Source organism: Accipiter gentilis, chromosome 18, assembly GCF_929443795.1.
Source record: "Accipiter gentilis chromosome 18, bAccGen1.1, whole genome shotgun sequence".
Lineage (NCBI taxonomy): Eukaryota > Metazoa > Chordata > Aves > Accipitriformes > Accipitridae > Astur > Astur gentilis.
In genome coordinates, this window is record NC_064897.1 from 27,313,629 (window position 1) to 27,327,482 (window position 13,854).

Consider the following 13,854-nt stretch of genomic DNA (forward strand, 5'->3'; position numbering starts at 1 on the left):
CACTTCTCCACTTTTAAGAGGCTTTTCCAGCCAATGGGGAGGAGGTGGCTGCCTGCCGCGGCCCGAATCCCCCGGTAATCCCGCTGCCATGGGGCTCCTCGCCGTTGCCCCAGCAGAACGGGGAAGATTTGGAGGGGGTGAGGTGGGAGAAAGCGGGGTGAGGGTATGGGGGTGCTGGTGATGGACACAGCCAGGAGGGAGGGTGCCGGGGAGAGGGGCAGTGGAGGATGAAGGCAGGGGCCCGTGCTTCAGTAAGGAGCAAAATAGGGGAAGGGGCTGCCTGCAAAGCCCCCCCGCTGCTTCCCCAGGTGCCGGTCAGAAGGGTGGAGACGCACTGGCGTGGTTTTGCAAACCCCGTGCCCAGCAGAGAAGGAAGACAAGGTGAACCGGCCGAGGAATCGCCGCCATCCATGGCACGAAGCGCCGGATCCAGCCCACCCCTGGAAGCTCACTAACCACTCGCCCCCCCCCAAGACAACCCCCCTCAGTGGCTGCCATGGGGAAGGGGGTCCGGCGCGTTCTGGGGATGAGCCAGTCTCCGGCCGCACGTGGGGGAACCCGTTTTACTTCCAGGGAGAGGACTGGGGCTCACCCCAGGTGGAGTTTTGGGGAGGGAAAGACCCGGACTGTAAACCCCCAAAACCCCTCAGCCTCCTGGCAGCTGGGGGGGGGGGGTGGGGTGGGGCATGAGGGCTTTGCAGCGCTCACAGCCAGGGTTTAATTTCTATTAATAAGGCTAATCGGCTAAAGCCCTGGCCATCGCTCTTGCTCCCTCCCTCGCCACCTCTCCCATGAGGGCTCCCCCAGCACACCCAGGGCATCCCCGGTGCTGGGACCCCCACAGCTCCCAGGGGAGTGTTTCCCCCCCCAACACCGAGCAACCCCCGGGGTGTCCCCAGGGAAGATGGTCCAGCAACAGGCAAGGAGAAGATGGCTGCCAGGCCTTGTCCTCCTGGGCAAGGGCCTGCCCGTGTGTGGGGGGTTGCTGCCCTCCAGCGATGAGACAGCCCGGGGATGGGGGGTCTGGGGGGGCCAGCGGTGGGTCACGCAGTCTTCCTGGTGCCCTCCATGTCCACCCTGGCCCCCTGGGCTGGCAGTTGCCCCATCCAAAGCCACGGCACTGCGGCATTCAACACCCCGAACACGGGCAGCCGTCACGGCCTCAGTGCTGGTGGGGACCCCACATCCTCCTCCCCACTGCGTCCCCTGACTGAGGTGGGGACCAGTTCCAGCTGCTGGGACGGCTACAGAAGTGGCATTCTCCATTTTATTTAAAAAAAAAACAAAAACAAAAAAAACCCCAAACAAATGTTTTCCACAGGACAATTAGGCGAAGGAGCAGGGCAGCGGCGCTGGGCACCGTCACCTGCCCCTACCTTGACCCAGGGCTGCCCAGCAAGGGAAGGGGCTGCACCGGGGGCAAGAAGGGGCAGATGCTGCTACAAACGGACACGGTTGCCAAAGGGACCGAGAGCAGAGAGCTGCACGCTGCAGAACCCATCGGCCGGACCACATCGCTGGAAGCCTTCTTGTGGCCTCCTCCATCTGGGGTTAATTTTTCTGGTAGCAAAGGGACTGTTTGGAAAGTGTCCATCTCTGCCCCCAGCAGGGCTAGCAAAGCTTCGCCTTTGTCATCCTGTTAGCACTTCCCCACGCCGCAGATGATCTTACCCATCGGTTCCCTCTGCCTCCCAGACCAGCAGCATCCCCTCTCCCAGGCCACCAGCACCAGTAAAGCCAGAGTTCTCCCACTAAAGTACAGTAACATCACACAGGACAGGGGAAGGAACGGGGGGAGACAATCCAAAAGTAGCCGCAGGGGTCTGCTGTTGGCTAAAGCATGCCAGACAGGCAGGCGAGAGGGATCCCGATGTCCTGGAGGGAAGGGAGGGGAAGAGAGAGGTTACTCCGTGAGCGGTCGCGCTAGGTCATTGCCTAGTTGGGGGTTGCAGCCCATCACTCGTATGCTTCCCCCTTCCCTGCTGAGGTTCTCCGCCGTCCGCAACCCCGCTTCATCGGATGATGGGTGCCGAGCGGTCGTTGGTGACCGTGGGACGCAGCTTGACTGTGGCAAAGGGGTTGGTACCTCTGGAAGGGGAAAGGAAACAGGCAGCCATCAGGAAATCTGCAAAGACCACGCAAGGGTCCTGCTGACCAAGCAAAGGTTATTTAGTCCTGCCGGACAGCCACCTCCACGCCGAGGAGGGAAGCGTGATAATGGTTTCTGCTGAATATATTTTCTCCCATGTGGTTCCCCTTGGGCTCTCCTCAGGGTTTCTCACCCTCCCTCTTCCATATGGTGACAAAGGGACACTAGCATGAGGCTAAGGCTGTCCCTTGCAGTAGCACTCTACACTTCTGGCCCCTGGCCCTCCAAGCAAGGAGCCAGGGAGCAGAAAGAGGCCACAGCACCATGCCCGAAACATGGAGACAAAAATCCAGCTGCAGGGAGAAAGAGAGCAGGGATTTATGGCGAGTCTCATCTCCACAGACCTGACTCATCAAAGCTAAAAGCCACATCCCTTATGCCTCAGTCCTTTCCAAGCAGGCAGAGCTGCACGAATCATTTAGCTCCACTCTCAGGCTGCAAGCTGCTAGTATGGCTCTTCCAGGGTGGAAGGGAAGGAGCGTGAAGGTCTGGCCATCTGCTCAGGGTGCTCAGGTCCTACCTGCTATTACCAGCGGTAGGAGAGAGCCTCCCCAGTCAGCAGAGGCCAGAATGGCCCACCTCTGCCTCCTGTCCTGGAAGGTGGGTTGTGCATCGCTTTCCTCCAGACACTTCATGTTCCTCCCATGTTTGATAATCCAAAAGATTAAATAATAATAGTACTGTAAATAATGCCCCCTTGTCTGATGATTCCAGAGCACAGCCCCACGCATCACTCACCGTGGGAAGAGTTCAGGGGGCTGGTCAAATATTCCTGATTTCTGCAGCGAAAAGAAAGGCAGCAGTGAGTGATTTGGGGTGGGGAAGGGAATGGTGAGACAAAAGCGGGGCAGGAAACACCACACACACAGAGGAAGATTTCACAAAACACTTAAGTGAGTTAGGAGCCCAAGTCCTATTAACGGGGCTCTGACTCCTTATTCATTCAAACTTCGCATAGTCCCACAAATTCACCGTTACAGATAACGCCCTGATTTCTGTGGTGGGGGTTGTCCCTACACCACAAGTTCCCTATTCCCCTAGGACACCTCCCTCTGTCTTGGGGAAGAAAGGAGATGCCTCAGATCCCCAAAGGGTCGTGTCTGAAGAGCACAGCAAACAGTGACAGTCTGAGCTACATTTCACCCTGCCAGCACAGCCAGAGATGCCCCCCTCATGTTGCCCACGCGCCCTGGCAAAGAGTTTCTCGCCAGTACCCTCACATGCTTCCTGCATCCACGGGGAACTCAAGAGCTGTAGCTACCTACCCCACACCACATACTGCTTAAATGTGGACCGACCTGATGAGGACAGGTGGACCTAGGCCCTGTGGCCCTTATTCTTGGCCAGTAGATAGTGAAGGATCAGTGACAACTGGCCTGCTAAAGTATGCCAGTAGCTGGTGGCAGACAAGGAAGGCACATGTGGCTATCTGTGTTCCAGCTGGGAAGTCAAACACACTCCCATTTCCTCCTGGCTCAGCTGGAGGATGTCTTGGGCATAAGTTTAGAGCAAGGCTGAGTCTTTCTAAACTTCTAATGAGGCTCAGTCGCTCCGCCATGGTACTCCAAATGCTCCACACACTTCATTGCTCAATCCCAGGTCTATCCCTACACTCTAGCCCTGGGACAGGATGGAAACCAATGACCCACAGAGCCTGTTCCCCTCTGTGTTGTGCAGCCTAAGGCTCCCTGAAACCACAGAGCAGGACATGAAGGGAAAAAAGCGTAATTAAATGTTGCATTTTTCAATCCTTTGAGCCATCCAGTTGCTTGCAACCTCACGCTGGCCTGGAACCAGCGACCAGAGATGAGGTTTCCCAGCCTCCTATGAGACTGAGCAAGTAACGCTCCGTGGGCAGCACCATTAACCCTCTCCCAGGTCCTCACCTTTAACTGTCCTCACCTTTAATTTTGCCCTCACCAGTCAATTCCCCGCAGCTGGAAGCAGTGATAAGCGGAGGGTTTCCTTCTCCGTACACCATCCACAAGCCACGGGTTGGACACAACTTGTTCTAAGGCTCTCCAAAAATGCCCGGGCCCTCAGCTTTTCCTCTACCCCAGCTGTGACTTTAACCCAACCCTTTCTTGAATTTAAAAGAGGAGCCCTACGAAACACCTCTCCATTCTCTGAAGGGAGAAGGAGGATGGCATCTCTGTTAGCTGGTCACCCACTCCCAGCCCAGCCTGATCACTCCATGGTCCTACTATTAGCAGAAAGAGGTGCTGCCCTGGAGCCACCAGAAATCAGGCTGGGAGGTCATGGAGAAAAGGACTGAACTGAAGGGTCCCTGGTGAGCAAAAAGAGAGAGAAATGAGAAGGGCAGGGGCAGAAAAGCAGTCCCTTGGGAGAGCAAAGGCAGGCACTGAGGATCTGCACACACAAGGCTGACGGGCAGGGGCCAGCAGGACATGGTGGCACGCAAAGAGACTGGGTGAAAAAGGCCGGTGCTGACAAGACCCCTTAGCTCAGGAAGGGAGGAGGTCACGCACCAACGTCTGGAAGGTGTTTTTCTTTCTCAACAGGCCAATGCAGAAAAAGTGTGCCTTGGAGGATGAAAGTCAGACATGGCCCACTCCATACACACCCACCAGTCGCTTCTCCCACACTCACCTTGGAGCCAGAACTGACCGGGGTGGCCACCCCACTCTGGTGACCGCTGGCACCCACCGAAAGGGGAGGTGGGTTCGGCAAACTGGGCTGGGCAGCGGCAGGCCAGTAATTGCTAGAGGAGGGAGTGCTGGGACGGTCCAGGATGTCATCCATACTGTGACTGCTTCGCAGCGGGAAGGACCTGAGCAAGGAGAGAAGAGAGTGGGGTGAGAGTCAAAGATCAAGGAACAGGGAGCGGCACAGGTGTTGGTCACAACACGTATCTGTGGGACGTCTGTGGAGAAAATACACATGGCTCGGACCGGCCCAGTCACAAGCACTTTTGAGAAGACATTGCATGTTTTAGGGGAGCCATGTAGGGTAAGCCTGTGTGATCTCAGGGCACAGCGAGGCTCTCAGCAGATGCTCCAGCACGGGAGCACTGCAGCTCTTCACGGGGCACACCCCAAACGGGTACCCCACTGGTGTTAGTGACCTACCAGGAGCCGCTCCAGCTCCCGCCCGGCCAGTTGCTCTCCTGTTACCTGGTGGCTGGCTCCTGCATCTCCCTTGCATCCTCCAGAGGCTTGACATAAGCTTCAGGGAACCAGCCGCATCTAGGGCACAGAAGCAGAGAGAAATGAGCTCCAGGCAACCACGGTTCGTGGCTTTTCAGATCCAGCCGCCCAGCGCTCCTGATCTACACCCATCCCGCGCATCAACCAAGCTGCTGCTGCCGCTACCACGCCTGGCAGGGTTTCTGCACATCTTTTACCCTTCCCTAGGTGGGGCATGAGGTTATTGCGAGGCAGTCCTTGAGCTCGGAGCGGGACTCGCTTATCTCAGAGGCCATGCAAAATCCATGCTCCCGGGGAGCAATGCTGGCGCAATCCAGGAAGAACTGCTCCGACTGAACGCAATCACGAGGAAGCCAAAGCCAGCACGCAAGGAAGCTGTGGAAATCCCTTCTCCTCAGGGAGTTCCACCCTAGAAACCCCCCTCCAAGAAAGGCAGTGCTCTTGCTCATCTCGCATCTGAGCGTTGGCTTCCCTGCAGAGCGTGGTGCAGGGATCCCATGGGGAACAGGGCAGGATTTGCACGGAGGTGTTGGCCAGCAGTGCCACAGGGAGTAATTCAGTAAGCGCTGGGTGCAGCAGTTTCCGTGCCCTGCCTGCGCTGGAGGCTGCGGCGGCGGTTGCGGTGTGAGCTGAGAAATGCCAGGCCTCTCAGGTAACTCCAGCAGTTCACGGCCCTGAGCCGGGTCCCATGACAGGAGTCAGTCAGTCACGCAAGCCGGGAGAGGGTCACTGCATCCCTGGCTTTTCCACCCAAAGCCCCTGGAGCTCTCTCAGGCAGCTCATCCGCGTTAGCCCTGCCCCACCGCATCTCCTCGGCTTGGAGAGCCCCCGTGCTACGCACGGACCACGACCGAGGACAAGGCGACGTCCCACGCGGATGGTGGGTGAGATGCAGTGCCCACGCCACACCAGGAGGGGAAGGGGGACATAATTTCAGGCTTAAGCCTCCCAGCTCCAGACCCGACAAGCATGCGTCAGGCCAATTTACAGCCCCCAAAATGACATACGTGGACGAGCCCTCCAGCTTGCCGTACAGCCAGCCGTTCTGCGCATCCGGCATCAGCACCGTGATGACATCCCCGGGGTCAAACCGTAGCAGGGTCCGGTTGACACCCGTCGCGTGGGGCACGATCGCCTGCACTCTCGCCGCGCCGCTCCTCCTCCTGCCTTCGCTGCCGCTGCCGGACTCGCCGAAGGATCCCGAACGGGAGGTACGGCCGGTAGGGAGCAAACCTGCGGGGAGGCATCCGAGGGGTTTGGCTGGAGTCTGGCATCCTCCTGCAAGACCCACGCTGCCTCGAAGAGACCAGTGCTTCCCCAGGCAAGTAATTACTCTAGAGGAGGAGTAGATGGCCTTTCTCTGCAGGGAGAGAGCAGGGCATAGCACGGGCAAAGCACGGTAAAACGTTCACCTTGCAGGAGGAAATCAACTCAAGATGAAACCACTTGCTTTACGTTATGACCACTTTGGCCAAATGTCTAGACCTTAGGCACTGCGTGCCCTCGCTGACGGCCCTCTTCCTGACACTGCTCAAGCAACTGAGTATTTGAATCATTTTTCTCTCCCCCTGCCCTTTTAAAATTTTTTTTAAATGCTTTAAAATGAAATTTTTCAGGAAGGAAAAGCAGGTGAGACATGAGGTAAGTGGCTGCGTTTTGAAGGGCAGGCTAATATTTAATCTGGTAGCATGAAGGAAGGTGCTTTACTAAAGAGTGAACTCCAGTAAGAACCAGCCCACATGGTTCAAGGAGCCTTGAAAATTGTACATCTATGGGTTCCCCACCTCGCAGAGCCAGCAAGCCTGGCCTTGTCCTGGATGGACCCTGGTCTGAGCTCGCCCTCTGCTTCACTCAGCCTTGCCCTCCCCAGCTCCCACACGCACTGTCCTCCCACCATGCCCAGGAACGTGGCTGAGGACCAGTGGTCTGATAGAGCGGTGGTCTCTCCCCAAACCCAACCCTGTTCCCAGAGCAGTCCAACCCCTGTGTGTCCCCACAGCATCGGTCCCACACTTGGGTCATACTGGCTGATGGTGTCCTCTGCAGTGACCGCCTGGGGGGCTCTGGTTGAGGAGACAGTCTCATTTCTGGAGGCTCCGGAGAGAAGACGCTGGATCTATTCCCAGTCATGGGGGAAGCAAAGTCCCCAAGGGGTCTCTGGGGCTGTTGGAAGAAAAAGAGGCTGGACGCATATCCACAGGGGCTGCGTTAAGCGGGACATGCTCTGAGAGATATCCAGTCCCTCTCAGAAAGCCAAACCCAGCATGTCGGTCCATTGCAACCCACACAGACGCTTCCCTTCATCTTGGCCAGGAAAGACCACGGAAGCTGGACAAGGCAGCAAGTACCACGGTCGGCCAAGGACTGGCCTTGCCCTGCAGCCTAAAAGGGGCAACTGCAGCCTCGCCACCATAGAATCATAGAATAGTTTGGGTTGGAAGGGGCTTTTCAAGGTCATCTAGTCTAACTCCCTCTGGAATAAGCAGGGACATCTTCAACTAGATCAGGCTGCTCAGAGCCCCATCCAACCTGACCTTGAATGTTTCCAAGGATGGGGCATCCACCACCTCTCTGGGCAACCTGTGCCAGTGTTTCACCGAACAAGGTAGAGGCTGTCTGTGGGCTCCTCACCATCTCAAGGTGGGTGGGGGTAAGCCGGCCCGATGGATACCCCTGGCTGTGGGATGCTGTGAGAAGACCCTGCGAGTGGCTGTTTGAGGGGTTGCGGCTGGCCTCCAGCTGCTCCTTCCACTGTGGTGCCTTGGTCTGGATCATGCCCCTAGCCTGGGGAGAGAGAGAAGAAGACGGGGTGACAGACAGGGCAGAGCAGCTACAGAGGGAGCCGAGGGCTGCCCACATGCATTAGACGTGGGACCAGGTCCTCCCACAATTAGGTTTGTGGGAATGGCCAAACAGAGCCCTTGCAGGAGTGAATTTCTAGGACGGCACCCTCCAGCAGAGACCCCGTGGTCCCAAAGACCCTGCTATAAGCACCTTCCCTCTCCCATCGCTCACACCCCCATCTAACCTTGTGTCAGCACCATCCTCAGCCCCAGCCACGCTCTCCCAGCCTCATACAGTCAGCCTGGACCCCACAGCAAGAAAAGAAAGAAAGTTTCCTGCCCAGCCCACACGCAGACGTTGCCTTCACCCAAGGGGCAGCTCAGCCTTGGCTTCCTCCTGCTTGCGTGCTCTCCCTCCAGCCATGCTGCCTGCTCCCCCAGCTCTGCTCCCCAGCACGCCAGGGCCGTACCCTGCTGTAAAACTGGAGCAGAGTGTTGTAGAGCATCTGGTGCTTTTCAGCCAGAAAGCGGTAGCGGCGTTTCTCCTCCAGCTCAGCCTCCCTCTGGCTCTCAGAGACAAACGCCTGCATCTCCGAGCGCAGTCGCATCACATTCTCCTGGGCCACAGGGGAAAGAGGGAGGAAGGGATCAGCGTAAATCCAGCAGAGTGAGCTCACACACGGCAGGGGAAGGGTTGAAACGGGTCGTCGCATCTACCAGCTTCCCAGTCCACCTGCAATGCTGGAGCAGCACAGAGGAGCTAGAGCAGAGTGCCAGGGAATGACCTTGCACACTGAGGCTTGCTAAATGAGGAAAGGGCTTGGCAGGAGTGAACGCCACAGGTCAGAAAGCACCCTGTAGAAAAGGAGTTTCCTCCTTTCCAGACGAGCCCGCTGCCTTTTGAATGTTGGGGTCAACCCCCTGGCTTTTAAGGAAGGACAAGGTTGCTGAGAAATCAGCCCTGGCTCCGGAGAAATCATCCAGTTCTTTTTCCAACTCCCCTTCCTGCAATCCATGCTCACCTTCATCTCCCGGACATTTTTATCACGGGCCCTCTCCATTCTCCACAGCTCTGCCATGCACTTATCCAGGTTGGTGGCTCTGCGCTGGTACTCCAGCTCATACTGCTTCTGGCTCTCCTGCCAGGGAGAAAGCAGGCTCGACGAGGAACCAGAGACCCAGCCACACTGTGATGCAGCAAGGGTCCTGCTCCGATGGGTGGCGGAACATCTGAGTCCCCTTGAAATCAGGCTTCACCTGGACGTCTTATAAAAAGTCTTTCTTTACCTTTCTCTTCATTTTGAAGGGCCCCAGAGTGCGGATGAACCTCAAGATCTCAGGAGCCAGAACTGGCACCCAGCTCCCCCAGCACTAGGAGCAAGCCCCCAGGTCTCTGTCTCCCTCTGTGACACTACCCACCAGCATGGCCAGCTGGGCCACAAGGGCACAGGACCCATACCCACGCAGAGGCTGTGGTTTGGAGAAGCTGGGAACTCTGCTATCGGGATGCCGAGTCTCTCAGCCCCATTGAAGCATTTGGCAAGTCCCGCTGCACAAAGAAGAGTCGCCCGCTCTCTTTAGCCCTCCTTCATCAGCCAGACTAGGGGAAGGGGGTTGGTCCAAGATGGGAGAATTAGATAACCCCCCCCTAACTCCTGCTGAGGAAAGTCAAGGAAACACCTCAAGTGCTCAAGCAAAAGCCCTCGGGTGGAGGGGAGAAGGAAACAAGGAGGGTTGAGGAGGAGAAAGGAGATCATCACTCACACTGATGAACTGCACATCCATTTTGGTGTTCTTTTCCATGTGCTGCAGCAGGTCCACATGGAAGGTCTGAGCCTGGAAGAGGCGAAGGAGCCATCACCCTCGTCCCTTCACCGTATGGGCTGTTACATGCACTGTGGTGAGGGGCAGCTCATAAAACCCGCAGAGCTGGTGACCCTCTTGCCACCACCCCATGCAGAAGCCAGAAACGGGCACATCAGGCATCGCTCCATCTACTGCACACCTGCCACCGTGCTTGCGGAGAGGTGGTGACAGTCCACCAACGGCACAAAACATTGAACACCAGCCAGGCTGTGGGCATGCCAGCTCTGTAACAGACCTCTGTCACATGCAGCAGGGATAGCAGAGAGGCAGGCACCTGCCAGCAGGCATGTGAGAGGGCAGGAGATAGGGAAAATTGGGAAAATGTTGGCAAGCTCTTGTTAAGGATGTCCCTTTTTTCCCCACCTGCACCAGCCCTTGGGAAAACCACTCACCACAACTTCCAGATCAGAGCTCAGGAGTCTCTGTGTGTTGGACATCTGCATCAGAATTTCACCTGCAGGGAAGAGACAGCAGAGGATGGAAAAAATCCTGCGGCCATTTCCTTGTGTGCCCAAGGAGGCAGTCCAGCAGCGTGCAACTCAGGCTGATGATATATGGGTGTGAAAGTCCAACAGATATCGCAACACAGAGCTCTCCGCACCCTGAGAGAGGCCGGTAGCCTTCCTCCTCAGGGCTCAGCTCCACCACCACTCCCCAGGCACTGCCAACACGGGCTTGCTCCAGCCCACGAAGCTGCCAGACCAGCATTTTGCTACAGCCCCAGATGCAGCAGGCAGCTTCGGCTCTGCCATGGGCTCTGGGTGCTGGGTTTCTGCTCTGCCACACCCCCTACGAGCCCCATTTCCACCCCCGGTGGCACCCCAGCTGTGGTGCACGGTTCTGGCTGTCCTACAAGAAAGTAGCTACAGCACCCGCTGCTGATGCTGTGCGCAGCCCTGCTTCACCGGTGTTGGCATTATGAAACCGTGAAGGAAAAAGACTGATGACAGGGAGCAGAAGAGCGAGCTGGGTGATGCAGATGATGGTAGGAGTCTGCAGAAGGGACATATCTGCTGGAAGTCATTTTACTAAAATGTAAAGTATCAGAGCAGCTCCCTGAACATATTTTCAGCAGCCGTCATTAGGCTGCAGAATTAATTGTGCTGCTGAGTGTAAGCCCCTCAGCTCCGAGCTGCCTTTTCAGCTGGCTGCAGGCTCAGGAGGACAACACCCCATCAGCTGTTGTCAGTCCATGCTCTCCGGCTTTTCCCTCACACCTGCAAGGAAGAGTAAAATGGTTCCTCCACAAAGAAAACTTCAGATCTCAGGGCAGGATGCCTCAGCGAGGACTGGTTTCCATGAGAGGTCCGTTACTGGATGTCCGTCCCAGGAGCTGGGCTCAGTCATTGATCTCAGAGAGAGAGATACAGGGGAGAGTGCTGGGGCCTTGGGGGATATTCAAGGATACACAAGAAATTTGATTTTTACTGGCTGGTCAGGGCCTGGCGCTGTGAGACACCATTTAGAGGAGCTGTCTTCCTTCCCCCAATACCTGGAAAGAGACTAGCTAAGGGGGAAGGCCAAAAAAACGTAACTGTGGCTCATCGCAGGACAGATGGAGAGCGGGAGAGCCTTACCCAGCACATGTGAGGTGGAGCTCTGCAGCGCTTGCTCCCCAATCTTCTCGATCGCCTTAAAATACACTTCAGCCGCTTTGGATAATGCTGTGAGGAGAGGAGAGGGGAGGTAAGGATCTGGCCTGCCTTCCCACCATCGCCAGCCCCAGCAAGCAGCACACAGGACAGCCACCCCGTGGTACGTCGCCTTTACGCAAGGGCACCCCATCTCTCCCCATCCGTGCCTAATAACAGCAGCGGGTCCTGGAGCAGGAGAAAAGTGAGTAAGAGCAGCTGAGGACATGCCAGGGAGGGGACCAGCAGCTTTGCCCTGGGGGACAGCAGTCCCTCCTGACACACAGTGGACGCCCAGGATGGACACAGCAGCACGATCCGGAGCCTGGGCCACGCGAGACTCCACTCACCATGGAAGGCACGCAGGTAGTTGTTCCCCAGGTACACCAGGTTCTCCAGTGCGGGGTTGAACTGCTCCAGAATACTCTACGGCCAGGCAGAAGCATGTTAACGCCGGTCTTCCCCATGTCCCAGAGACCTCAGCAGATCGATGCCCTCCCACTGTGGTTCAGCTGAGCGCAGCAGGGACCCAGAGAGCTCCCCCAGCCACGATGCTGGATGGCCATGGTGATGCACAGCCATGCACAAAGTCAGCTCCCTGTATTGGAGGTAGCTGGGACCTTCGGCTGCCCTGGGTCCTCTCCAGCCAGCCGGGAGAGGAGCAATGCCAGAGGACAAGGTAGCTCTCTGGAGAGCCAAGTGGTCACCTAAAGATGCCTTTCTCCCAAGGTCCCTCACCTGCTGCAGACAGGGGAGCCACTGCAAGTGGATCTGAGCAGCCTTTCCCCTCACCCCTGAGTCTGTTGGGGTGAGGGCCACCGCTTATTATCCAGGCATGAACACGACTTTTTCCTGGCCAGGATTTGGTGCACTGCCAGAATCAGCAGCTTGCTAAGAGAAGGGATGGACTGCTTCCGACCAGCCTCTCTGCTGGTACGTACCTGCTGTACATATCCAAGGTGTTTATTGCCTATAGCAGGGAAGACCAGAGGCTGGAATAAGCAATTCCCCCTTCTCCCAGCCCTCACTGCCTCGGTGTCGCACCGATGTGTGCAGGGAAGCATTCGTGAGTTCAGACTGCTCTTTCCAGCAAAGGGGAAAACCGCTGACTGAGCTCCAGCTTCCCACCAGCAACCAAGGCATCTCGCCCTTCATAAACATGCTCCGTGTCCAAACCCCCCCTGGTTGCCCAGTTCTCTCCCAGATCTGCCTTAAGACCCACACCACCCCCTGCTCCTGCCAGCCGTCTGCTCTCAAACACACTCCAGAGTGCTGCTGCAGTTCAGCCTGGGGATGGATCCAGCCCTCGGCTGTCCACCCACCCTTCAAGGGAGCCTTTGGCAGAAAACAGCTCTTCTCCTCCCACCCACACGTCTCCCCTAGGCAGACAGGAGCAGTCCCTGGTGTCGGCACTCACCTTATAGATGGAGATGGTGGATCTGTAGGACAGGTCCATCTCCAGAGCCTTTTCCCTCTCCCACGGAGAAGCAAGGAGCAAAGGAGAGCACAAGGTGTTATACCGGCCTGGAGGACTCTGCTTCTGCACAGCCGGCTGGGTGGAAAGAGCCCGTCACTGGCAAGATAGGACAGCAGGAAGACACAGATGTGGTACAAAGGGAACGGAGCACTGCTGGAGTTTAATAATTCACCAGCCAAGAGGCTGGAACTTGATCTCTGGAAGTAACCGGACTCTGGGGAGAGAGGAATCCTGCGACAGCCAGCAAGGGCATGTGACCACCTCCTTGAATTATTGATTGCCAGCTCAGTACCCAGCTCTCCCTGCCCTGACACCTGCAGAGCCAGCCACCTGCCAGAAGAACTGCCTTATGGCTCCCTGCCTCCGTCACCGCCACCACTCGGAGGTAGCTCGCTCAGCCTCACTGTGCTTGTGGAGCATCTTCAGGTCTCTCTCACGCAGGCACCTCGCAGTCAGGAGATCCCCATCAGCTTGTGACCGCAGGCAGCGAGTAGCAGCAGGCAGGGGGAAACGCAAGGAAAGCTCAAAATAGGTTTTGCCTCTTGCCTGCCTGCTATTCCCCCACCCCAGGCCTCAGTCCTCTGGCTCTTAGCCTCCCTCCCACTCCCAGTCTCACCGAGACTCCCAAATGGCAAGCACAAGCTTGTTCCTGAACCCTCCTGCTCTCCCTGCCTGCGTGGCAGGAGCCCAAGCAGAGCGTCACTCCGGGAAGTCCCTGCAGATGGTGCAGGCTTATAAAGGGGGAGAGTGCAAGCCAGGAGCAAAAAGCAGAAAGGAACTC

The 13,854-nt window shown here is 57.0% G+C and overlaps 1 protein-coding gene across 1 annotated transcript; it reads right to left on the reverse strand.

The window, feature by feature from the left end:
- Positions 1-1,327: 1,327 nt before the first annotated feature.
- On the reverse strand, positions 1,328-13,115 carry BAIAP2L2 (BAR/IMD domain containing adaptor protein 2 like 2). Its single transcript, XM_049821843.1, has 14 exons — positions 13,014-13,115; positions 11,947-12,022; positions 11,543-11,629; positions 10,358-10,419; positions 9,864-9,935; positions 9,122-9,238; positions 8,570-8,716; positions 7,948-8,100; positions 7,341-7,479; positions 6,324-6,549; positions 5,285-5,355; positions 4,760-4,974; positions 2,888-2,928; positions 1,328-2,088 (listed from the first exon to the last, which is right to left on the reverse strand). The coding sequence occupies exons 1-14, from the start codon at positions 13,050-13,052 to the stop codon at positions 2,013-2,015; spliced, it is 1,521 nt and encodes a 506-aa protein (XP_049677800.1). The 5' UTR covers positions 13,053-13,115; the 3' UTR covers positions 1,328-2,012.
- Positions 13,116-13,854: the final 739 nt, after the last annotated feature.

Coding starts and splice junctions, on each gene's coding strand:
- BAIAP2L2 (XM_049821843.1), bottom strand. CDS start 13,052: ATGGACCTGTCCTACAGATCCACCATCTCCATCTATAAG. Junction 10,420..11,542: donor CTCCACCTCACATGTGCTGG/GTAAGGCTCTCC, acceptor TCTTCCCTGCAG/GTGAAATTCTGATGCAGATG. Junction 9,936..10,357: donor GCTCTGATCTGGAAGTTGTG/GTGAGTGGTTTT, acceptor CGCCTCTTCCAG/GCTCAGACCTTCCATGTGGA.